This window comes from Pipra filicauda, unplaced genomic scaffold, assembly GCF_003945595.2.
Source record: "Pipra filicauda isolate LSUMZ 115617 unplaced genomic scaffold, ASM394559v2 scaffold5_size6683894_pilon, whole genome shotgun sequence".
NCBI lineage: Eukaryota > Metazoa > Chordata > Aves > Passeriformes > Pipridae > Pipra > Pipra filicauda.
In genome coordinates this window covers 3,558,927-3,583,551 of record NW_024104754.1, presented here as the reverse complement: position 1 = coordinate 3,583,551, position 24,625 = coordinate 3,558,927, and the positions used below count along the sequence as shown (strand labels likewise).

The 24,625-nt window shown below is 50.2% G+C and overlaps 3 protein-coding genes across 3 annotated transcripts; all 3 read right to left on the bottom strand.

Annotated features, from left to right (window-relative positions):
- Positions 1–3,188: 3,188 nt before the first annotated feature.
- HOXD11 (homeobox D11) lies at positions 3,189–4,738 on the bottom strand. Its single transcript, XM_027733723.2, has 2 exons — positions 4,054–4,738; positions 3,189–3,478 (listed from the first exon to the last, which is right to left on the bottom strand). Exons 1-2 carry the CDS (start codon positions 4,658–4,660, stop codon positions 3,243–3,245), a joined length of 843 nt encoding a protein of 280 aa, XP_027589524.1. The 5' UTR covers positions 4,661–4,738; the 3' UTR covers positions 3,189–3,242.
- Positions 4,739–10,304: 5,566 nt separating this feature from the next.
- HOXD12 (homeobox D12) lies at positions 10,305–11,969 on the bottom strand. Its single transcript, XM_027733756.1, has 2 exons — positions 11,333–11,969; positions 10,305–11,063 (listed from the first exon to the last, which is right to left on the bottom strand). Exons 1-2 carry the CDS (start codon positions 11,892–11,894, stop codon positions 10,825–10,827), a joined length of 801 nt encoding a protein of 266 aa, XP_027589557.1. The 5' UTR covers positions 11,895–11,969; the 3' UTR covers positions 10,305–10,824.
- Positions 11,970–17,391: 5,422 nt separating this feature from the next.
- HOXD13 (homeobox D13) lies at positions 17,392–19,128 on the bottom strand. Its single transcript, XM_027733755.1, has 2 exons — positions 18,426–19,128; positions 17,392–17,642 (listed from the first exon to the last, which is right to left on the bottom strand). The coding sequence occupies exons 1-2, from the start codon at positions 19,126–19,128 to the stop codon at positions 17,392–17,394; spliced, it is 954 nt and encodes a 317-aa protein (XP_027589556.1).
- Between the last annotated feature and the right edge of the window lie 5,497 nt (positions 19,129–24,625).

Here is a 24,625-nt window from a genome sequence, read left to right as displayed (position 1 = left end):
TTCACTTTAATTTTCTAATCTCTACTTTCATTTTAATAGAACTCCATAGTACTTTTAAAGAGTGGGATTTCATTCAGCAATGTCTGGCAAGGTGATGTTAGAATATTAATAATATCTTCTTTTCTCTTTAGTCTCTCTGCCTGTCTTTAAAAAAATAAACACTCCCAGGAGCTAACGTTAATCTCTCCTTTAAATAAAATATGTTTTTAACATTACGTTTTCTGTATCCAGCGATTTATTTAAGAAAAGCCTCGAGTAAGAATCAAAGATAAATTGTGGAAACGCGTGGTTTTACATTACTTTTGTTTCACCCGCTTTAAGGCTCTCCTTAAAGGATAGATTTTCGTTCTAGGGAATGAATTCTGAATATCTCAGGGTTTGGATTTTTTTCTTTCTTAAAATTATGGGGGTTTTATTTATTTTTTTTTTTTTTAAAGATCGGAATTATATAAAGAATTATGACCAAAAAAAAAAAAAAAATCTTTTAAAATGGCATATTTCTCCAGCACGTCACGGTTATGGGTTATTTGTTTAATAAATCTTTTTGATGCTTTATTTTCTCATTTGGAAGGCCCTGAAATCTTATCGTTACTTATATATTAGATATTTTATTAGCAGTGGAATTATTATTAGGGGGAAAAGAGACTGGAGCACCAGAGGCTGCGGCATTGCAGCGCCTGGGCGCGCCCTCCTGTGGCCGTTGCCCGCCAGGCACCGGGAATTTTCTCCTCTTTCAGGTCTTTCTCCTCAGCTAAATTTGCTCTCAATCTTGGATTTCTTCTTTTCTTTTTTAATAGAAACTTAACACTGCTGTCATAGAGCATTTTTGTAAGATGAATGTTAGGGTGTTTCAGTTTCCGCGGCCTGCTCTTGCGGTATCTTAGCGTTTTGAAGGCATATTAATACGCTGAGAGAGATTATTAAAGCACTGTAAGGAAGAGAAAAATCAAATCACTCGTTCTCACCCTGTGGATTCAGGATCGGGAGACACGCAAGAATTTTTCTATAAGGTCAGGCAAAATTCTAGGAGGAATTCCACGCGACTTCGCGCATTTCTAATTAATGGTCTTTGTGGGGAAAAGTACATCCGCAGAAAACCTGCATAGAAATATTGTCTTTCTCCCTAAAATACGAGGCATTTCCTAGAGCCCACGGTTTTGTTCCCTTCTAAGCAAAAACCTTCTTTTTCTTATTAGTTAAAAATAATAACAATAATAATTAAAAATAAAAAAGAAGAAAGAAAGAAAAAGAAAGAAAGAAAGAAAGAAAAGAAAGAAAGAAAGAAGATGTTTGGGCCGAATTCCCAGGGTGCGGAAGAGAAAGAGAGGGAAGTGAGGAGCCCCCTGTGCTCCAGCTGGCGGGGACCGGAGCCGGGCACGCTCACTGCACGCCGCCGAGAGCTCACCTCGACCCAACCGGGATTTTCTTTGCGTTATGATGCATTTGCTAATATGGCCAGCTATGCGGTAAAAAGTGTGTGTGTGGCTGTGCGTGTGTGCGAGAGAGAGGGAGGGAGGGAGAGAGGAAGACAGAGAGTGGGTGGTGGTTGAAAATAACAGAGGAACCTTAAGGCGCCTAATTATTCAGAAAGGTTAAAGGTGATGACCTTGACATTTTGGAAGTTCAAAGGCATACACTTATGTTTTTCTTGCTAAAGTGTTTAAAAAATTTTTTTTTAGTCATGCCTCCCTCTTCTTCTCTTTCTCGATTTTTGGAATTCTCGGGCTTTTCCTGACTCACTTGGTACTTTTGCCTTCCCTGCGTGCGAGCGAAGCGAGAGCCCCTTCGTCCTATTCAAAAAAGGCAAATTCTTTTCTCACTCGTCGCCTTTATTGCACACTGCGGAAATCTCTTTTTCACCCACCAGAAGGTGTATAATATAACCCAATTAAGCTGTTTAGAACCTCGGGGTTTATGGTGTTGTCTAGACAGTTCAAGGTTTTGTAAACAGCCCAGCCAGGTCACCCAAGATAAAGCGGCGAGGAGCGGAGCGGATCTCCACCGGGTGCTGGCCCCCGGCGGGGCCCGCCGCGGCCGGGAAGCGGGCTAAGCTGAGCTCCCACCAGCGCCGCGCTCCGCTCGCCCTGCCCGGCAATCATATTTAAGAGGTCCACCCTCTGCCTCCAAAGTGCTGGGGTTTTTTTTAGTTGGGTTTGGGTTTTTTTTTGGTGCCTTTTTTTTTTTTTTTTTTGGCCTTTTTTTTTTTTTTTTTTTTACCTCCACTGCCAATTGTTTATAGCTCCCTCTTGTCTGACTCGCTCTGAGCCCTCGGTCTTTCTGCCTTGCCCTTCACTAACAAGTAAACAATCATCGACGGTGGGGATTCCGGGCTTATTTGGAGCCTGATCAGTTAAACAAAAAAGCCTTTTTCGCTGTTTATAGTAACTGTTGTACCATCAGAAGTGATGGTCTGCAGACAGCCATGTTGGCTCTGTCTCACAGCGAGGGGAAGGTACGAATACCTACAAAGGGAGAGTTAGGCATCTAAACTATTACTTAATTAAAATTCATTTAAAATAACCCGACTAGGCTTCCTCCCGTTATTATTTAACTGAACTTGGCTCTAGCCCGGGAAACGCTGGGATCTTTCGGAGATGGAAATCCATACAGCAGTGCACGGAAGCTATAACCTTAACTTTACTAGAAACAATTTATTCACATGAAAAAGACAGTGGCCCATGCTTTTGGATGACAATAGAAACATATATATATATATATTTTATATATATAGCGAGCGCACATTTACCATCTCTTAAATAAACCGCATTCACTTAAAGGGAGGAAATTGTTATCCTAGCTCAAAAGCAACAACAGAGCCCCCCTCGAACTCAATGAATTGTAAGTAAAAACTACCAGACACACTGCAGGTCCATTGCTGGTACTGTGGGAGAGGAAAAAAAAAAGCACCTTTGGCGAAAAACACTTGAGAGTGGACAGTTGGATTTACTCTAGTTTCCCCTTATCAGGAATCTGCTCCGCCAAGCCCTGAAATCTCCAGTGGCCATTCAGTGTGTGGAGTTGCACATGAAAATGAAACTTTGAGTTCCGCAGGGTGGATGTGTCATGTAAACCAATTAACTTTTGCATTCAGATGATAGGACAGAGAGACCAAACTATTCATTGTGTTTCTTCTTTCTTCCTTTTCTCTTGCTTTCTCTCTCTCTTTTTTTTTTTTAATATATTTTTCCTTTTTTCTTTTTTCTTTTCTTTTTTAACTTTTTTTTTTTTTTTTTTTTTTTTTTTCAGAACAAGGGATTCCCAGTGAAATACTGGAGTCGATCTCTGTTCAGTTTCTTTTCTTTCATCCTTCGATTCTGGAACCAGATTTTAACTTGCCGGTCAGTGAGGTTGAGCATTCTGGACAACTGCAGTCTTTTCTCTTTGTTTATGTACACGTTGAAGAAAAATTCCCGTTCCAGTTCTCTTATCTGATATTTGGTATAGGGACACCTCTTTTTCCTTGATCGCTGGGGAATTGCTGAAATTCAAGAAAGAAGAAACTTATTTACGCTTCTGCTACGAACATGCTCAGCTAGGAATTGATCAGAGTCTTTGATAATATCCCATTGCCTGGATAGCAGCCCTCTGGCAGTTCAAAAAATATTCCTGACGCTTATAATCTCCGGGTGATTTAGCAAAAAAAAAGCCAATATTTCCCAACTTCTCCTTAAAAGAGAGCTCTTCGAGCAATACAGAGAGATATTTAAATGGGCTGGAAAAATTCCAAGTTTCTCAAAGTCCTCTCACGCACACCCCCCGCCCCAAACAAACGAAGATCTTAAGCTCTACACCGAAGGCAACTCTGAGCACTACCTGTGAAATCTCTCCGTCTCCCCCCGACAAATCAACAATTTAATAACAATTAATATCCTCTTCCAAGAATACCTTAAGCCCACCTAAATTGGTTTCCTATCGTAAACACGCTTTACAACGGTAAAGGAAATCTTATAGGATATATAAAATCCTTTGGATGCTTATAAAATTGCACATAAAATGCGGCTTGACAAAGTGTTGGCCTTGTACTCTTGCCCCCAATTTACTACTGATACCTACCTGAACTGTTGCTCTTCTCTGCAACAGCCTCACCAGAAGGGGAATCGGCGCTGTTTGCTGGTGTCACTTTCTTCTCCTGGCTGGAAGGTGTTTTACTGCAAGTGTTGTTCTGGGCTTTCAAGTCGCCCTTCTCCGCGTCCCCCTCGCCCTCGGAGTGCTGCTGGTACGGGGGTCCGGGGGCTGTCTCGTAAAACTGGTCGAAACCTTGCGGCAGGATGCCGTTTCTCCCCACCGAGCTGTAGAAGTTGGAGGCGGCGGGAGACGGTCCGTGGTGGCCGCAGACAGGGTCCGTTTTGAACAACATTTCCGTCCTCCTGTTCGCAGGCTGCAGAAAGTCTCTGTGCATCACCTCTTCAGCTGAGTAATAAGGAGCATAACTGCCCCTATACTGCCATTTGCTGCGCTCTAATCCGTATTCCCTGAATGCTACTTCGCGCACAGGTTGAACATGAGGTAAATTAGAAGAATAAGGAAAAGTCATTTGACAGGACGACGACTGAGACAAAAAAGAGGGTTTCGTCGAGAAATCTGAGGGTGAGACGTAATAAGCGCACCCTGGCAGATACATATTGGATGTGCCGTGACTGCAATCGTCAAACTCAGTCATGTCTTCTTTTTTGCGATTGCAAGGAACCAGGAGGCTTCAATGCATTGAACAAGATCCATCTATTGCACAAGAGGGTTTGGACAGGATCAACTAAGAAAAAATCCCCACCGTGTGCTGACGTGCAATTCATCTTGATTGATTCTAGTGGTAATTATGTCACGTGACGCGATGTAGAAATGTCCTTATATCTATATCAGCCCCTCGGAAAGGCTCCTAAGATCTCTCCAAAGAGCCCTCCCAGCACGGGGAGGCGAGCGCGCCGTTTGTACAAATATAGCCGTTTTTTCCTCTCATCCTCTCACCAGGCGATGTGAGATACACGTAGGTGGTGCGGCGGATCACCTGGGGCCGCGCCGCCCGGGCAGGCGCCTGCCCACCGCCGAAGCCCGGCGCAGAGCCCCACGACGAGCGGCCCCCCGCCCGCATCGCCACCCGGCCTCCGCGGACAGCCAGGGGGGAGCACTGCCACCGTCGGGGAAGGTGGCCCTGGGGGTGAGGGGTGCGGGTTCGCCTACGGGCACCCTCGGCTCGGAAGCGTGATCGCTCCTACTTAGAGGGAGCGATATTCTCCGGCCGCCGCTCACGAAGATGATAAGCGGGTGGGTGATGTTTCACTCAGGAAAGCCAAGTCCCATTCACACGCTCGAGAGTACAACCGGATCTGCCCGCCCGGCTCCTGCAATCCACAGTTGGCATCAAAACCGGTCACGAAATTCAAAGCCTGAGTTTCGACCACCTCGTTTTCCCTCGCTTATAAGCCCAAACACTGCGCGCTTGTATCAGGGCGCCAAACTGAAATGAGAAATACGCAAACAGAACATCTCTCAGCAGCCGGGTTTATGAAAGGGAGACACTTTCGTGCTCTTCTGGAAGGCAAAGGGCTAGGGCAGGAAAAGAGGTCCACCAAGCTCGGTTTCCTTAGGAAGCAGAGCAGTACACAAAGTGACCTCTGTTCCCCTGCCTCCAACTCCCACCAAAATGTTCATTTTCATTGGAAGGGAAAAGCAGGACTGGTAGCAGGCGACACGCACAGCAGCCGCCAGCCCCTCTCCCGCCCTGCCTTCGAGGGTTCATTTTTGCCAATTTTCATTTTCTCCTCGAAATATGATTTTTTATGGACAAGCACAAACAGAGTCGCAAAGACTGAAAAGAGAATAAATAATACACGCCATTAATAGCCCTATACTCGAGCAATTCCTCATTCCAGAAACATTTGCCAGATCTCTATGGGAATGCCTTTTTTTCCGCCACTGTACAGCATAGCCAGGATAGCCCCACCACATGCAGCTCTCCAAATAAACCCGAAATCAGGACGACTCCCCCAAGCCGAACAGGGCCGCCTCCGGTCACCCCGGCAATGCCCGGGCGGAGGCTCCGGCAAGTCAACAGGCCCCACATCACCTCCACAAAGATCAGCGTCCAGGTCCCATAGCAAGCAGAGAGCCCAGCAGGTGGGGAACCGGCCCCAGAGAGCTGAAGGCAAGCGGGGAGAAGACCCGTGTGTTCCTCGGCTCCTCGAGGTGGCGATGCCCCCTGAGGACCCGGTTTCGCTGCGACAAGCGCCTCCGGCGCGCCCCCGGCTCCATGATGCGGAGAGGCTCCGGGGGCGGGAGCCCTGCAGCCCGGGCTGTGCCCCGCACCCTGCCCCCCGCCCCGCCGTGGCCACCGGAACGGCCTCTCCTGCATCCCCTGGCTCCCCAGAGCAGTCGAGGTCTGCTCAAGGGGCTTCCGTACCTCAGCCCGGCTTGCCCTTTCTCAAAATAAAAATATCAAGCCAGGCAGATATTATGGAACTCATTCCTTCACCTCTGCCTTTCTTTCCTTTTTTTCTTTGTACAGTATGCTATTTTTTTTTGCCTTGGTACCTCGCTCGCAAAACACCTGAAACGCCAAACATTGCTCCCAGCAGATAGACTCTCGCAAGTTATTGCTAGAAACCAAAGCGCAGGACCACCATTCCTTCCCTTAATCGGCTCTCAAGACCCCTCGATTCTGCTGCAACAGACAAACAACCTCCTAAAAATGATGTCTGCGCAGTTAAAATGGCTCCTGTGTCACTTACCACCCTGGACCTTGCAGCAAAGCAAAGCAGGTCTCCGTTTAGATTGTGCCCCCCCCCAGGTTTCTGATCGCATATCTCATCAGAAGTGGTGCCTCTGGGAATCTATGGAGCTTCATTTTCTTTACCGTCAGACAACTGGTTTCGCCTTTGTCAGAACGCTTCACCTTCCTTTCGATGCAACAAGCCTAGCATCAATTTTGGCGCAGGAGCCAACCGGTTTCAACTAATTCAAGTTCAAAGACATGGCGACGATTTGTTAGTACGAAAACAGCCCTTTTCAGAAACAGTCCTTTCAAAAGAGATCTAATTTGGGAAATGTGAGACAGAAATCACAGCAGAGACCCCGCTGGAATAAGGTAGAGCTGGGGGTCCCCGTCTTCCAGAGCATTTTTGCGCTGGGGTCGGTTCCCAGCCCAGCTCCGAATATTACAGTAGCCCCCCTCCTTCTTTTTCTTTCCCATTTTTTTTCTTTTTTCCTTACGTAGATTAAACAGCATCGAAACATAAATGTATATCATGTACACAGTCAGACGAATACTTTACCGTTAGGCGTCTTGAAACATCTGCAGTCGTTGCCTGGAATCACCAAGTATTCAGGTCCAAGTGACATTTCCAAATGCTCTCCGTGAAAATTAAGGCGACTTGCGTAACGGTTGGGTTTAAAAATATACCCGGTCCGGCTGGAGAAGACGCGATATTTTTGTGCCACCCAAGATAAGACACTAACTTGACCTTAACTTTGTTATGGCGCCCCTAGTATCTGGAGAACGTGAACAGACACTGTCTAGCAGCTCTCGTAAAAACCGACTGGAGAAGAGATTCTGAGTCATTTCATTTATTGCCACTACAGTTCTGCAAGAAAGCTTTTCCTCCCTGCCAAACTTTAATTATTTATGCTCTTTTAGGAAGCACAAAGGCATCCAGAGCCATTCCCAAGAAGCCGAGTTGCGCTTGCAGCCTTATCAAACGAGAGGGAATGGCGAGCCTTCTCGGAAGGGCTTTATCACGTTTAGGCTGCAGTGGGAATGCAAAGATGTTTATGTTTGAGTAAATAAAGGGGTGTACGGTCGCCTGCATGCTGCGGGGGGACGCGGGCGTGGGAGCAGCAAGCGGGTGCCCGCTGCTCCATCCCGCCCCGCATACACCCGCAAAGCCGGAGCAGGGGGCGAAATACACCTGATAGGACACCCGAAACAATCCAATCGAAGGGCGTTGAGTACATCCACCTCCTTCGGGTGCATCTCCTGCACGCCCACCCGGCATGTCGCACACGCGTGTGCACACATGTGCCCAGGGGGCAGCTCGGGTGGGTGTGCGCAAGCAGAGCCGCAGAGGCAGGGCGCGCCCCGCATCTGCAGCTCTGCCACGCGTGTTGTGCTTCCCCACGCCCGAACGACCGTCCTCGCCCTCTGCTTCAGAGGAAGGGATGAAACCTGGAGCATGGTACGCGTGAAATCATGCACCACTTTCTACCACCGATGTGTCTATGCACAGCATGAGCCCGCAACTGTGTACGTCTGTGTGTGCACACGGTTACACACAACGGGCGCTGCTGAAATAAGTGCATCTACACATATACGCAGACACATACAGAGATACGTAATACACATACTTTCGCACCAAATCGCAATTTAGATCCTACCTCCTCTGTTTTTTCTCTTTCCGTAGGCGATTTAGACTAGGAGCTTCACAATAAGCTATCATCGTGGATCAGTTGCATTTAATAAATAATACATTGCCTTTCACATGTCTTCACCCGGGGTTCCTCTTCGGATTTCACATCACCCATGTAATAAAGGGCCGGGTTTCAGTGGGGAGAACTAAGACAAGAAAGAATGGCGTAAGGGGTCCATTTCTCATGGACTGTAGCCGTCTGACTAGTATTCCAGGAGAGAATAATAAAAGGGGCTTTATCTGGTTTTTGCTTTTCTCCTGGCTTGCATCATTGAGGTTGCTCCTAGTTTTTTTAATTAGGGAATGCCTCTGGATGAAGAGACCCTTATTGTCCGCAATGCGTCAGTTCCCAGCACAGAGGCTGAATGCCTCGAAGATCTGGAGGAACCCAGGAATGGTGTCTATGGCTGTAGATGGCTAGGTACGCATCCCTTGCCCCTGGGGAACTCTAACCCGGAGAGGCTTCGTCCTCGCTTTCCCTCTGGCAGCCACCACGCCATGAGTGAGGTAGGGTTTTTTCTGCATTGGGCAATGCGGTAAGAGCGGCGAGACACGCGTTGGGCTGGTTTTCCCTCTCCTCACGACACACCACCCTAGCGTTATCTTTGGGGCTCTCTGAAAAGCTTTCGGGAAAATGGCTGCACCTCTGTCCGCCTATAAATCCGGGATTTACCTCCAAAATCATCTCTCTACCGTGCCCTTGTGAGTAGAACTTGCTGCACAGGAGTGAGTAGGAGCAAAGTTCAAATATGTCTCCTTATGAAATAATGCGTTTATTGCCTTCAGGAAGGCTATAGCCTCGTGTAAGTAGGTAGCAGCTTTGTGCCGTCCCTTGTAGTTGTTTAGCCTTGTTGCATACGCCACGAACAACCATATCTGAGCCTACTTTATGTACCAGAAAACAAGGCGGCCTCTGCCCCTTCGTTAAGGATCAGATTTAGATGGAAATTGCGACCAAAAGGGTTTTTAATAAGAAACAAAATTCCGTGAGATTTTTATTTTTTTTAGAATTTACATTCTGAGGTAACAGATCAAGGCAATGTCTAATTTCCTCTGGCCCTGCAGCTCCGGCCAGTCTGACTGCTCTGGTGCTGCAGAGACGGGCGGCTCTCGGCAGAGAAAGCTTGTCATCAAGATGCGGGAAAAATGGGTCTCATTCCCGTCCCAAAACAGTAATCAAACGGCTTGAATACTGCTCCCAGCCCCTCTGATTGGGTTATCCTCTGAAGTTTATATCTGGGCAAAAACCCGAAACTGTTCTCCCTTTTCCCTCATAAAAACCTAAGCGGAAATGGCCGTGGGGACAGAACCTCAAAATAATCAGTCCCACCAAAACCTCCGTGCTCTCCAGTCTCCCGCGTCTGCAGCACCCTAGAGGTGAGACGGGGCCCCCAGCTTCCCTCCAGCCGTGACCCAGCCTGGGGCCCTGCCCCGGCACCGCCCGCTGCCTTTCGCCTGTTTAGGGCAGTGCTTGGACAAGGCCAAAGTCAGGAGCGCTGGAAGGGCAGGGCCCGGCCGGACCACCTGAGAAGGCACCGGCGCCCGACCCCACCGCCCCTCTGCGTCCGCGGGCCCCCGCGGTGCCCCGGAGCGCGGCGAGGGGCAGAGGGGCGGTTTTTCCCGAGGGAGGACCTTCTCCGCCGTGCCCGGGGAGCAGCCCTGCCCGCGGCCTGGGGGCTGCGGCCCCGCTGGCGGGCACACACGGCCCCCCGCCCGTGCCGTGCCGTCGGGACGGGCCGCCCCAGCGGAGCGGAGCTGCGGGAGCGGCCGGCGCGGAGCCGGCGCTCAGGTTACGCACGGCTTTGCGCGGGTGTCACGTGCCCTCCCCGCCGGTCTGCGGTCGGATCTGCGGCTCTGGGAGGTGTAGGGGGGAAGGAAAGTGGGAAAAGGGGGGGGGGGGGGGGAGGAAAGACTATAGAAAAAGGTTTATTTGTTAACCACTTTCCCCATCGCTGCTCGAGCAGGTTACTCCAAACCACAAAACAAGCCGGCGCCGCAGGCTCGCCCTGGTGTACAGGGTAGCAGATGAAGGGAGCAGCCGGGACTCACAGAGCTGACGTCTTTACTAGGGCGTTATTCCTTTATTTTGCTGCAAAATGATGTTTACATACAGATAACAGAAATCGATCTTATTTTAGCACCGCTTGTTCTCCGGGGAAAGAGAGGGTAAGATGCAGGAGAAAATCTATATAAATGGAGAAAGAAAGATAAAAAGCTGATAATACATGTTTCCGTTCTAGTCCGTCTCATCTTCTTCATCTTGGCTAAGAACTCAGCCTTTGCCAATTTCCGCGGGGATCCTACGCGTTTCGAGAACTTGGTTTAAACGGTAAAGAGACACACTCCCCGCGTTTCAGTCGCGCGTACGCTCTACTCTAGGGGTGAACACTCCGGGCACAAGTTCATGCAGAAACGGGCGGACTCTGCTCTAGTACATAGAAAGAGCCTGCTCTCGCATTACTACTCTTTTCTTTTTCATCCGCCGGTTCTGAAACCAAATTTTAACTTGCTGATCGCTTAAATTCAGTCTGTTCGATAGTTCTTTCCTCTTCTGTCGGTTAATAAACTCATTGAGGAGAAACTCGTTTTCCAATTCAGCAATTTGTTGTTTTGTGTAAGGTTTCCGTTTCTTTCTTGATCTCCCCTGGGTGGGGCACCAAGGCAAACCTACAATAAACACGTCGATAATTTAGTGGATCAAGTCTGGGTATGCAAATATATGAATATGCACAAAATCCCGCAATAACAGGGCTAAACTGGGTCGGAAAATTGGGCAAAGCACATCCAACAGCACAATTTCTATCTAACCTCCGAGTCTGATTAAGCGATTATCGCTCCGAAAAGGTTACAGGGGGGTTACAAAGTAATTACAGAAAATCTTAGAAAGCAAGTATAGCTAGGTCGCTTCTAAGTAAAGCGAGATATTTAAGGCATACCATCCTGCACTGAAGGTCTGAGGCATGACTGGACTGCTGCGGGCTGAACTGTCAGGTTCAAGTTGACGGAATTCTTGATGTCCTCCTTTAAGCTTGAATTGCAGGAATTCACTTCAAAAAGGGCAGCCGAGCCGTGCAAACTTCTCTGCAGGCTCGAGTGGTCATACTTCACGGGCTTTAAGTTGGCTGTGTGAGTAACAGTTGGGTCATTTGCAAAAGATTGCCTCTGCCTACATCTTTCCTCTTGTTTGGAGCTCGCATCGTGGGCGTAATATTTATTGTTGTCTTCCAGGCATTCCTTGTTGCCGTTGGAGCTGATGTTGATTGGAACGGAGCCGGGGAGGTAAGGCTGCGCCGCGCCGCCGAACGCGTGGCTCTGCGGCTGGGCTGCGCACGAACTTGAGCAAGTCCAGGGGATCGAGCTCCGGGGGTAGGAAATGGTGGGCAGAGCCGCCAATTGACTGCCATTAGCCCGCAAATTAGGAAAATAAAAGGAATCTGGAGATTGCAAATTCAAGAGAGAACCAACGTAGCCAGATCTGTAGAGACTGCGATCACACATTTCCAACAAAGGACTTCAGCTGTTCTTACAGCGGTATTTAGTTACAACAGGGAATAAGCGGAAAGCCTGAAACGATTGGACGAAACTTAGCAGACAGGTTCTTCAAAGCCGGTAATTTCAGCACCGCCTCCAGCGACCGAGCCACAGAGTTCCCCCCCCCCCTTTTTTTTCCCCTTCTTTTCACCCCCCCCCCTCACTTTTTTAAAGTCTTATGATAACACTTGAAATATGAAAATACCGAGCTTGCAAGGGGGAGGGGAAACATGGTCTCCACTTCTATAAAAGTGGCCAGGGCGGGCTGGCTGAGCTGCGGCGCCAGCGGAGAGATGAGAGGAAAACAAACATTTGCCGAGAAGACAGGGCAGCCCCTGGTGCAGTCCCCGTGCCGGCAGTGCCCCCCGGCTGGCAGTGCCCGCCGGCTGGCAGCATCCTCTGGGCCAGAACGATACCCACGGTAAGAGTGTGCACCGAGGACTGGGAATAACCTGTGGTGGCTATGCGATGTGAATGTTCAGGGCACACGTATGTATTTCTGACCCTAATTACATTCAATGCATTGCATATGCTAGCAATTAAAATCTTAATCGATCGGATATTACCAGCATTGTCATTCTAGCACACTAATGACCAGTATTCTCTTGGGTCCGCACGCCTGCCCTTTTTACACCTTTTACCTTTCATCTACACTCCGAAGCGTTTTTGGGTGAACAACGCTTCTAAAACTCGGAGTCTGTTTTGTCCTTAAAATACAATCAAACAAGCATCAACAAACAGAGAATAACAACAGCAACAACACGGAATTACTCAAGCAACCCCGATATTAATTAATTAATTAAATAAATAAAATCGAAATACTTCAAGAAAGAAAATACCAGACTCTGCAGCAGAAGGGGTTTGAGTGCAGCGGTGGGCAAAAGAGAGTCAGCCTCAGGTGGGTACCCCCCTGCCATCTCCCAGGTTGCGTGTGAGAAGTTATAAGTAGTTTTACATTTTTGATAGACCAAACAAGAGCCCGGATATTCCATTATCTGTCCCATTTCCCTCGTAGCACCAGAGCAAGTAAAATCATATCTGAGAGCACCCTCAGAGGAGATTGCTTGTGTCCTTTCCCAAACCATGCAATTCGCGAGACAGTGGACTTCCCACGGAGGAAAGGCAAAGTCTCGTGTGCTGCACCTAAAGGCACTCGCGAGGAACTGGAGGGTTCGAGGAGGGGGTACCCACAGGCTCCGTGCTCCCGGCCGCTCTCTGCACCGCCGCCCCACTGACCTGCGGGACACTGTGGAGGCCCATCCGTCATCCAGACCGGGCATTTCTGCTCTCGGCCTCTTTCCCAAGAGGATCTCCGCCGGTCTGTGCGAGCCCGGCGTCAAGAGAAGCCTAATGCCCGGACTTCGCCACTTTCATTACCGCGGTTAAAAACTTGTAGGGTTAATTTTGCGTGTTACTCTCCTGTTAATCATAGTTTTAATCTTGGTTTTATTTCTAAGCCGAGATCAGAGACGTTGCCCTTCTTGACATTCTCCTAATCAAATTCATCTTTCTGTTTAATGGGAAATTGGGGTAAATTCTGCAGTAATTTCATTGCTCTGGAAGAAATCTTTAAATGATTGCCCTCTCCTAGACCACACAGGACCACACAAGCACCGCTGGAGGATATTGCTGACCACTGCTTTTAATTTTTATTGTTTGAGTTATGTCTACCAATTGAATCTCCCACTTATTAGCTTACTTGTATTCTGACTTTTTGTTCCCAAAGAGGATGGCCAATAGGTTTTTTTTCGTAGTCGCCTTTTACGAAAAAGCTGACTCTGATTTTCGGTTCTCGGAGAGAGAAGGAACATTTTCAGTTCAAAGACTATATTTTTGTCCGCAATAAACACAAGGAAGGGATGTGAGTTCCAGTTACCGGAAAGAAAGGTGACACTTCAAACTAATTTTATGGGCTTAGAGAAAACAGAGCTTTCAATTAATATTCAATTCATCTGTAATTGTTAATTAATTAAAAGAAATCAAAACCTAGAGTAGTTGGAGACAGTCACAGTTGCAGAAAGCGATGTTTATATTTCAATCTGCAGGGAAAAGCATTTACAACAGAAATATCTAGTTCCCGAGGCGACTGGCCACGGAGCGGAGCAGAGGGAGAGCCTTGGACGGACTTGTGCTGCTTTTTCCAGCCACAACCGGCTGCTGGTTTGGGGGGGCGGCGTGTTACTGCCGCGGGTGTCCCCCCGCCTGTGTCTGTACAGGAAATATCACCACTGAGGAGTAAGTAGAGCGACCCGGAGGGCTGCTTTCACACGCTCCTTTCCGCTTTTTTTTTTCCCCCTGGTTTTTAAATAGGCATCCGGGTCGGCCTGGACATCAGAGCTGACCACACGCTATAATTTCACTGGCATATCCTTCCAGTTTACAGACGAAGGTTGCTCTGCATGTGTCCGAACAGCCTCCCTCGCTCATTTATCGCTCGGAAGCGCGGCTCCCGAAGCGAGGGGAAGGTTTCTCGTGCCTATGCCGGGAGCTGTCCAGGAGATGGCAGGATTGCCTCAGACATGGCTGGGAAATCGCACTGCCTTACAGAAGCCAAGCAATGCATCATTGCGCCACTGAGCATTTGCAATTCATTTTGTAGAGGTACATATTAATTATCTGTAATAACATGCGCTACATTTCAGGCGAATCATCATGTCCTTTTCTCTAAACATGGACGACTGTGACCGGCTGCAGCTGGGGCTGCGCGGCGGCAGCCCAGCCCCAGGACCGCGCACAACTGGCGTTCTGGAAGAGTCCGAGGTGTAGCCAAGGAGGTTTTGAATAACGCTCACTAATGCCCCAGCTCCAGGCTTAGAAAACCCTTTTAATCTACACCGGTAGGTAGACGGGCTGATGTGCCCCGGCTTCACTGTCCTCCTCTCTGTAGCTGCTGCCTTCTTAATGATTCTGCATCTTCTTATGAAATTAAAAGGCGACTCCTCTCCATCTGGTACCGATTTGCCAGACAGTTCGGGTTTCCTCCTGCCCTGAAAAAGCGGTTTTGGCCGTGGCAAAGCTGCACCTTCTGAGAGCACGGAGCCCGGCAAAGCCAAAGGTTAAGCCTGGAAGGAGGAAGAGAACAGCCCGCGATGGCTCCGGGGCCGGGAAACAAAACAGCTCTGACAGTGCCCGGCCTTCCATCTGCAGGGAGACTCAGTGGGAGGAAAAACCTCTGTAGAATTAATAGGAGTATGTGTGGGTGAGTGGGGGTGCCAAGGGGGAGAAGACAAGAATTTAAAACATTCGGAGAAAACAACGCTGCATCGGCAGAGAGGGCTGTTCCAGGTGCGTAAATGACGTGTACCACAAGTGTCCTTTTATCCCAGAATCAAACAAAAATGCACTTCGTGATAAAATCCGAAGTGCTCAGAAATGGACTCTTTTCGTCGGTTCGGGGAAAACAAACGCCTCAATTACCGTGAACGTGCAAGCGGAGTAGAAAGAGGAAGGAATAGGGCGGAGGAGGGGGAAGATAATCCCCCTATGGAACCAGCCGGTTGCGGACAGAACGGAGGGGCACCGTCCCAGACCGCCCCACAGCCGGGGAACCGGCAAGTGGCGGTCCGCTTTGGAAGGGGAGAACAAAGGGGCCGTGGGCCGCCCTCGGCCGCCGGGCATCGGGCGGGCCGAGCAGGGCTCAGAGGAAGAGGGGAGACACAGCCTTTCCCCTGCCTCCCATGACAACATTTCTCGCTGGCAACTTTTCTTTCTTCCTAAAAACTCTTTTCCATCGACAAGGGACTCTCGGATACCCCTTTCCATCCTTTAATGCATCTCTTATCGTATCTACCTCTCATTTCCCAGGAACGGCGTCCTATAAGTGCCTCTGAGAAGATGCCAGGCAAGCCTGGAGCCCGCGAAACCCCTTCCTGCAAAAGAAGGCGAATTTCTTTTTCTCTTTTTATATATATTGAAAAGAAACCATTTTATTAAAGGCGGTTCAGGAAAAGATTTGCAACATCAGTAACAGCTGGGAAGTCCAGGCTGTATTTCCAACACAAAAGCAGATTTTAAGACACATGAAAAAAAGATATGGTTTATGGAGAAATAGACTTATCGCATGTCTTACCACATACAATGGTAATCAAAGTGTTTAGAGTAATAGTATATTATAATAAATAATACTAGTTTGGAACACACATTTTAATAATTAGACGAGGCACATTAACAGAGAGGAAATCACTTCTCTCTCCTAGTAGTTGACTAGCGCGTCTGATCACCCTGTGTATATCATAACATGCACACTAGATTTAAAATAATTACAAAATCGACAAAATCCTAGCCTTTCGGCCCATATAAATTATGGTATCTTTTGAACTTCCTTATTTATTGCTTCTGTCATTAACACCCGCGGGTTTTTTTGTAAATTAAAAATTAACAATGAATTTCACTTATCCAAGCAGGTTTGTGGGTTTTTTAGCCTTGGTGGTTTTTTTGTTTTGTTTTGTTTGTTTGTTTGTTGGGGTTGGGTTTTTTTGGCGGGAGGAAAGAGAAGAATCTTTCGCTGGTCCGGACAAACAAGATAGAGCGGATATTTTACCCTAGGTCTGCGCAGGTCCATACACACCTCTGTAGGGGCAGCCTCTCCTCTGGCTGCAGGGCGAGCCGGCCAATCCATCAGGCCGAAAGCGCTGCCCCCAGGCGCCCCGACCTGAATCTCCGCGGAGCGCCCAGCCGCGCAGCCCCCCGGCCGGCAGCGCCCGCCCGGGACCAAAGTGCCCCTTCCTGGGAACAGACGGCTCCCTTTTCAACTGGGCATTATGGAATCCTTTCACTGAAAACGAAACTGCGGCAAAGAAAAACCCCAAGCCCAACCTCAAACCCAAACCTGCGGAAGTGGGGAGCGCGGTGGGACATGCCTGGGACTCTGTGCCCCCTCAACAGCTCAGAGAGATTCTCTCTCTCTCGAAAAGCAATTAAAAATTCTGCTGCAGCCAGTAACCCTCCACGTAATTCTTCCGGTCCCACTGGACTAGGCGGGTGCTGCCACAGGTCCATATTACGGCTTTCTTGCATTTTCCGATCGATTTTTTTTTTTCATTCGGCGTGTTTTGAGGTTTACAATACCAAATCAAAACTGACACTTTTTGGCACTGGCTGTTGCTCAGAGAAAAAAAAAAATTACAGAAAACCCCCCAAAGAGTTAAGTATTAAAGAAAGTTATAACTGTAACCGTTCAACATATTTAAGTTCGTTTATACTGGCCTAGAGGGGAGAACAGAAAATATAATTAATATTATTATTATTTTCAAAAAGAAGAAACTGAACTATAATTCAATTCGAGGCTTGTCAACACTCTCTTACACTTACAGAAAAACGTTGACTTTCACGGAAAACTATTCCCGAAATTTCACCACCGCTGGAAGAACAAAAAAAAAATTAAATATATTTTCAAGTCTTTCCAAGAGTCTTTAGCTGGTCGTAAATTGAGTTTATATATCCATCACTGTCCGCATTTAATGTATCAAGATACATTGTCTTTCAGTTTGGAGACTATTTTCTTATCCTTCACCCTCCTGTTCTGAAACCAAATGGTAACTTGTCTCTCAGACAGGTTTGTGGCTGCAGATATCCTTCGCCTCTTGTCCTTGTTAATGAACTTGTTAATGGCATATTCATTCTCGAGTTCTTTAAGCTGCAGTTTTGTATACGGCACTCGCTTCTTTCTCCCACGCCGGTAGACGCACATATCGGGCTGGTTTAGTGCAACGTCCCCTATTGTAAAAGACATTATGTGAAAAATTAGAATTTTATTACAGGCGTTTAAAGCTTAACCGATATTGTTGGGCACTGGTTTTCATGGGCAAATAAATAATGCCGGGCTGTTTACAGTTTATTATTATTTACGCTACCACATTATTTGCACGTTAGTAAGGCACCACCGAAGCCTTGATGGACTGTCATCACTTTTCAGGCATGCATCTCTAACTGACCATGAAGGGCGGCGGGGGCATTGGCTTTGGGGTCGAGAGCAGGTCTGTGCCCCAGCGCACACACAGAAATCGCTTTGGTGAGAGTTTCCCGGGTTTGTTTGCATGTGGTTTGTGCCTCTGTGCCCTCACTACTTGCAGTCTCTTAAGAGGTCTGGGGCCGGGTCAGTCGCCAGTCAGAGAGGTAGAGGAGCGCAAGCCTTTGAGCCATCGTCCTGAAAACTGCAAACGCGAATAAAACCCGGCCACAGAAGGAATCAGCAGAAGGAACCCGAGGCCTCCCCGGCGCCCGCGGGACGGGCGTCCAGTGCCCGAGCGCTAGTGGAGGAGAGATTCTGGGGTCAGTCCCGCGGGTATGGAAAGCAGAGGGTGAGATTTTCTCTGGGGTAAGGGGTGGGAAGGGGGGTGAGAAAAAGAAAATCCGCCACCCCCACCCTGCTCTATGCGTGTCTGTGCAGCGTGTCCAACTCGGCAGGCCGCCCCTGCAGCCCGGGGGGCGGGGGAGGGGACGAGCAGGCGGAGGAGGCACGGGGGAGTTCTGCTCAGACCATTTCTCCCCCTCTCGTACCTGGAAAGGACGATTTCCAGAAGTGTGAGCTCTGTGTCTGATCTTTGGCACAGTAAACCTGACTATTCCAGCCATTAGCCAGAGTCCAAGACTGATAGCCCTCCATTGATATGTATGTTTCGTGTCTCGGTTCCCCAGAGCCAAACGTTGAGACCATGTCTATGTACCCAGGAACGTGCTGGTAGGGGGTTGTGTAGCCCTGGTAGAAGGACACTTCCTTCGCCCTGGAGGAGACTTCATTGGCGGGAACACTCGTGCTGGTCAAGCTGGAGACGTCCATATACTTTTCCACGGGAAAGCCGCCAATGGAGGCATGGGGGGGAGACTTCAGGGCATTTTGCTGGATCCCAACCCCGTGGGACATCCTGCAGCTATAGTATCCATTGCCAAAGTGATACCCATAGCCCAGCGCGGGGGCGGCGGCCGGCGTGGCGGAGCTCGGGCAGTCCTTGGTCGGGGGGTCGGGCCTCGCCGCCGCCCCTGAGCGCTCCCCTCCGCCGGCGTAGGCAAACCCCGAGGCGGCGGCGGCGGCAGCGGCGGCGGCGGCCGCTCGGCCCGTGTGCGCCGCCCCGAAAACGGGCGAGGAGAGAAAATTACGGCACTGCCCGGAGGCGCCGCCGCCGCCGCCGCCGCCGCCGCCGCTGCTGTCGCCGCGCAGTCCGTCCATCTCCCAGCTCCCTGCTTTGCTCATGGCCTTGCACATCGCGGGCGGCGGCGGTGGCGGCTCGGTCCCCGGCCGGGCATGATGCGTATGGTTATTTGCCTCCAACAGGTTGGATCCTGGCGGTACGTTTATAAAAACGAAGTCCAGGTTGGGAGGGGGGACGGGGGTGGGGGCGGCCGGCCCCAGATTAGTTTGCCTCAGCCCGGGGGGCTGCTCATAGGCTGCCGTCGGAACATGTGACCCTCCCGCTGCCCGCACTGCCCCTTTCGCCTCGCAGCCCCCCGGTCCGCACCGACGGCGCCCCCCCTCCTCCGTCTATTCCCACCCCCGCCCCGCCGGCGAGCTCCCGCCCCGCCACGGCCCCGGCACTGGAGGGGGGGTTGGGCGGGCGGCGGTGATGCCCCTCCGGAGCAACCCCGGCCCCCGTTGCTTTCATCCCTCCCTTCCTCCTGCCCGCGGCTTCAAAAGGGCCAGCCGAGTACCACTGGACCTTTTGAAGACGCGGGCAGGGACTCTTTTTAGAGCCGCGGACAGGGGTCTGACCGGATCCACAACGAGACCTTCTCCAGCTCATTGTTGCGTCTGCAACATGGGGAAAAATCCACATAGTCTTTGTATTCCATCCCCCCCACCTCCCTCCTTCCCGGCGATATATGAAGTGTTTTGTTATAGTGAGAAGGGGTCCCCTGGTTTCACTGAGGTCTCGGTCCACGGGAGAAGCCTCTTTTAACCCCCCCAGTATTGCTACCGGCCAGGAAAAAGCACCGCGTCTGTGCGCAGCGCAAGATGGTAAACCTGGCACTCATTAGATGTGGCTTTTTTTCCCTTGCAGTGTCAGTTCATGTCGTGGTAAGGCAGCCTAGTTAAAAGGTAGCGTTCGCTTATGCTGACGACTGTTCTTGTGGTGACTTCCCAAGACTGTGGCAAATCCTTCTGTCGTCTCTCTCGACTCTCCCGCTGTGTCAGGGTGGAAATTGCAGGAACGCGAAGTGCTGGAAATAGAGAAAGCTCCAAAGACGACTCCGAACTCTTGTCCCAGAACTAACCACAACCCCAATCACAATCCCAGCCCCTGCGCCTCTGGACCGGCTCCTGTCCCTCTGCGGGTTTATATTGGACACTTAGCCCTTTCTCGGGCGCGGAGGGCAAGAAATTGCTGGGAAAGGCGGCAGCTCCGCGGGGAAGGACAGGGAAACTTCGCGCCGCTGAAAACTATGTAGCTGGGGCCGTGTTTACTGTCCCTACGGAGGCTCAGGCGCATGAGGAAAGAGAGGCAGCCTCCACAGAGGTGAAACCGTCCTGACACGATTTCGGGACTCTGGGGGTGTCCTTGCTGAGCAGCCCAGGCAGGTGGTGGCAGGGCCCTCCGGACCCCTGAACTACCGCGGGACCGAAGCAGGTCCCGCAGCAGCAGCCAGTCACGCAGCCCTACTTTATAGTCTGTTTAATAATCGTCGGCAGTATCTGGAAGCAGGGTTTGGAATGACAAACGGGTGCCAGTAATTACAGCATCAACCGGATGGCATAAGCGAGTTCATGTTCATTAGCTCTGACCACTTAATTGCTATTACTCTTTCATAATCAGCTAAGAAGTTAGCCAGGCGTGATTACATGTTTCGCTCGGTTATCAGCTGAATCAGTATTTAGTCTCAGGACATGAAACCCCCTGTAATTAGGAGGACGTTTTGTCGAGGCACAAGTTTCTCACTTTTTTATGCCCCTGCATGCAACTTTCTAGTGAAAACATTGCTAAAAATAAAAGCCCCGAGAAATGAGACATATTTCCATTTGTATTCCCACGTCCCGTTGTGTTTCCTCTTGCAGTAAATGCGGTGAATTTTTCTCTGACGTCAGAATATTTCAAATAAGGCTGCCAAAAGAAAGGAGCACCTAAAACGCAGTGTTTCAGAGCTTTTTGAAGTCGATTACATCAAAGCAAATCACAGTGCAGCCGCAGCGACGCCCGTAGAGGTCTTCAGTCCTGCCGAGACATCTGCTCCAGCGAGAGCCCCCGGTGTACCAGAAAACTCTTTGGGCGGGTTTATGACTATATATTCAATTGCTTCGATTTTATAATGAGCCGTTTTGTGAAGGGTGTATAAAACAGCAATGTCGTGCATGGCATGATATTATGCATACGAATAAAAATAATGATCTCATGAGCAAAGGTCGTCTCTCTGAGAGCACCCGCCCAGTTTACAAGCGGCAGGAGGCGTCCCGCACTCCCGGCCCCGGGGCCGTGCGGGGCACCGTGCGAAGGCCGCGGCCCCGGTCCGGAGCAGCCCAGCGTTTCCTTTGCTCAGGGAGGACTGTCCCCACTGAGACGCCGCTCCACGTCGGGCAGGGCAGGGGGACCTGCCGCGCTGGTCGGGCCTCTGCCTGCGGGCAGTCCTTGTCTTGCCCCAGCGGCGCTTCCTCGGGTGCCCAGCGCCCCGCCGAGTCCCGCTGCATATTCCATTGACACATTGCACAGGAACCTCCAGAATACACGAGCTATATGGCATCGCTGTAGGCAGTGCTTGTGGTCTCCCCGGAAGAAAAGGTTGTGGGGTTTCCTTTTTTTTTAATTCCTGAAATTATCTCATTTCCTCAAGTGCATTTACGATGCAGTTAGGATTCTACTCAAACTTTTAGTACAGGTTTTTAGTATCCGACTAGTATTCGTCTCTCACAGCAAAAACAACCCGAATTTTGATCGCCTCCCTCGCTAGAATTTGCCGATGATAATCGTGTCTATAGGAATTTGCTTCTGTTAGTGTTTGCTGTAGGAAAAAAAAATATCTCTCAGGACAGACGGAGAACGCAAATATAACCACTCAATTTGTACTTCTCCCAAACCTTACTCCATGCCCACTACGTTCCGTTATTACCTTTTAACTTGCGTAGAATTTTTAATAGCTAAACAGAACAGAAGAACTTTCATTTTCCCCTACCACTTTAAAAAATAGCCAGTTACAGTAATGAAAAGATTTAACAGCAACGTGGGAAGAATTGTTAAACTATTTTCCCCTCCAGATATGTGCCACAGGTTCTTATGTCTTTAGTTACTTCAGCCTTAAAAAATCCGTTTCGAGTCGGAGAAAGTTTTCTCAGGGCTCCCCGCGTGGCCTCGGTGCAGCGGCCACGGGCGGATGAGCACTGCGGGTGCTGAACTTGAGCTCTCGGGTCACGGGCTGGTGCTGGCCGCTCCCCGACTCCAACCTCCGCTTTGACGCAGCGCGGAGACCTCGGGATCCTGATCTTGGACCAGTTGCAACCTAAATTGAACCATCAGTCGAGTCCCTTTGAGACCTGCTTAGGTTCTATCATTTGAATTAAACCCCGTTTGTGTGCAAAGGCAGCCCCAGAAGACATCACGCACCCATGAACCTCGCGTAGCGCCCGCGGGATCTCCGCCTGGGCGGCGCTGGGAGGGACGGTGTACAGGGCCCGAGGGACTCGGGGATATGCTATGCTCGTGTCCTTTCCTCGTGGGTGACATTTTACAGATAATCTGGACTGAACACGCCCCTAGACTGGCCCTACGCTTATATGGCGGTCTGAGGCGGAGGGGAGATGCGAGGCTGAGCAGGAGCGCACTGCGTGCAGGACACGCGTTGCGCGGGTGCGGAGCTGCCTTGCCAGGCGGGCTCCGACTGGCACAGGGAGGGCGGGCAGGGCTGGCGGAAAGGGTGGGCGGGGCTGCACGGCAGGATGGCAGCACCTGCTGGCAGGGCAGGCGAGCAGGCCGGGCAGGGCCGGTTGGCCGGTCAGGAAGGTCAGGTAGAACCTGTGGGCAGGGCCAGAGGGCAGGACAGGGCGGGCAGGGCAAAATGGGCAGGGAAGAACGGGCAAGGCTGGCGGGCAGGACGGTCAAATCAGGCAGGGCAGGTAGAACCTGCGGGCAGGACAGGACAGGACAGGACAGGACGGGCAGGGCGGGCAGGGCTGGCGGGCAAGACGGGCAGTGCCGCCGAGACGCCGCCAGGTGGCACTGCCGCGCCTGCCGGCAGCGCTGCCGCCCCCGCCGCGCGGGTCCCCCGGACCGGACCCCGCTCCCCCGGACCCCGCCAGGACCGGCTCCCCGCGCCCCCGCACGCCCCCCCACCAGCACACCGCCGCCTGCTCCCACCCCACGGGCCACGTCCCGGAGACTTTGCGCTGCCGCGGGTACCTCCCCGGCGCTGCACGCCGCCCTGGGGCCCTGCTGGCAGCCTGCCCCGCCGCGGGGTAAGAAGCAGATATTCCCGCTCGTCTTCCCAAGCACACTCTTGGTGAAAAGCTGCCCGCGATGTTTGTCTCATTTAATACGAACTTCATTTCAATTAAGCTACGTGACCCCTTTTCCCGGGGTAACATTTAATAAACGAACACTGAAATGTTCTTTGATGCCTCCAGCAATAACTTTCAAGGTAAAAATCTGGCCAAAGGCCTAAGCAGCTATTTAAACTTACAAGAACAACTGAGTAAACAGAGTCTAACAAAAACTCGCATATTTCGGCAGTTTCTCGGTAGTCTCTGTAACTTCCTCCCCCTTTGCCCAATAATGTCACTTTAATGTCGGAGGTTCTTCAGGCTTAGCTGTTGGTTTTGAACAACTATAAACATATTCCGAAAGATCTTTTTAGACCGTGCTATTCTTTTTTTTTTTTTTTTTTTTTTTTTGGGGGGGGGGAACCCCACAAAACCAAAACCAACAACAACCTCCCCATCACAAAAATAAGCAACAATCAAAAAACCCCACCCAAAACATAAAGCCCCCAAACAACACACACCCACGAACAACAACCCAACAGATAAATATCAGTGCAGTAAATGCCTCTAGTTTACTGACAATATAAAAATAGGCAATTAGTTTATTTGGGGGTTGACGGTTTGGGGTGAACTGATTAGCTGCATTGCAGAGAACAGTTTTGTAACCTCACCTCTACCTAGTGGAAGATTACTAGCGTCTCTTATAATATTTTATGTCCCTTGCATATGAATCTAGCTGTATTTTAAGATACTCTGTACATAACCTAAGGTATCAGTATTATTTAAAAGGTGCAAAATATAACCCTGGTAAAGATCATTCATAGCCGCACTTGAGTGGAACTTATTTTTCTTACACTGGGGCTTTTCACATAAGTCTTTTCCATCCGCTCCAAATAACATAAAAATCGTTCCCTCTTTTCTAGTGGTGCAGTAACATTTTTTGAGTCTAAAACTGTGCCTGCTCTGGTGGTGTGCACACAGGATTTGCCTCCGAGATGTGGTATCTCGGCTGCGGTTTCCGAAAGAGCAGGGGGAAAGATGCTCGCCGCGTTACAGCATGTAAGAAAACAGACGAGGGCGCCAAACGACAGCAATAAAACCGGCCGCAGGTTTCCGCTCCGCCTCCGCCCCGCCAGGACCGGCGGCCGGGCCGCCGCCTGCTGCGGAGCCAGGCACGGCGGGGGAAGCGGGGACTGCAGGACCGTGGCGGGGCTGCGTGGGCGCCGGGCCCGTCGGGCGGGGCGGGGCGGTGCCAGATTCTCGGCTGCGCTCCGCGGGTGCACCCCGGGGACAGCCCCCGTCC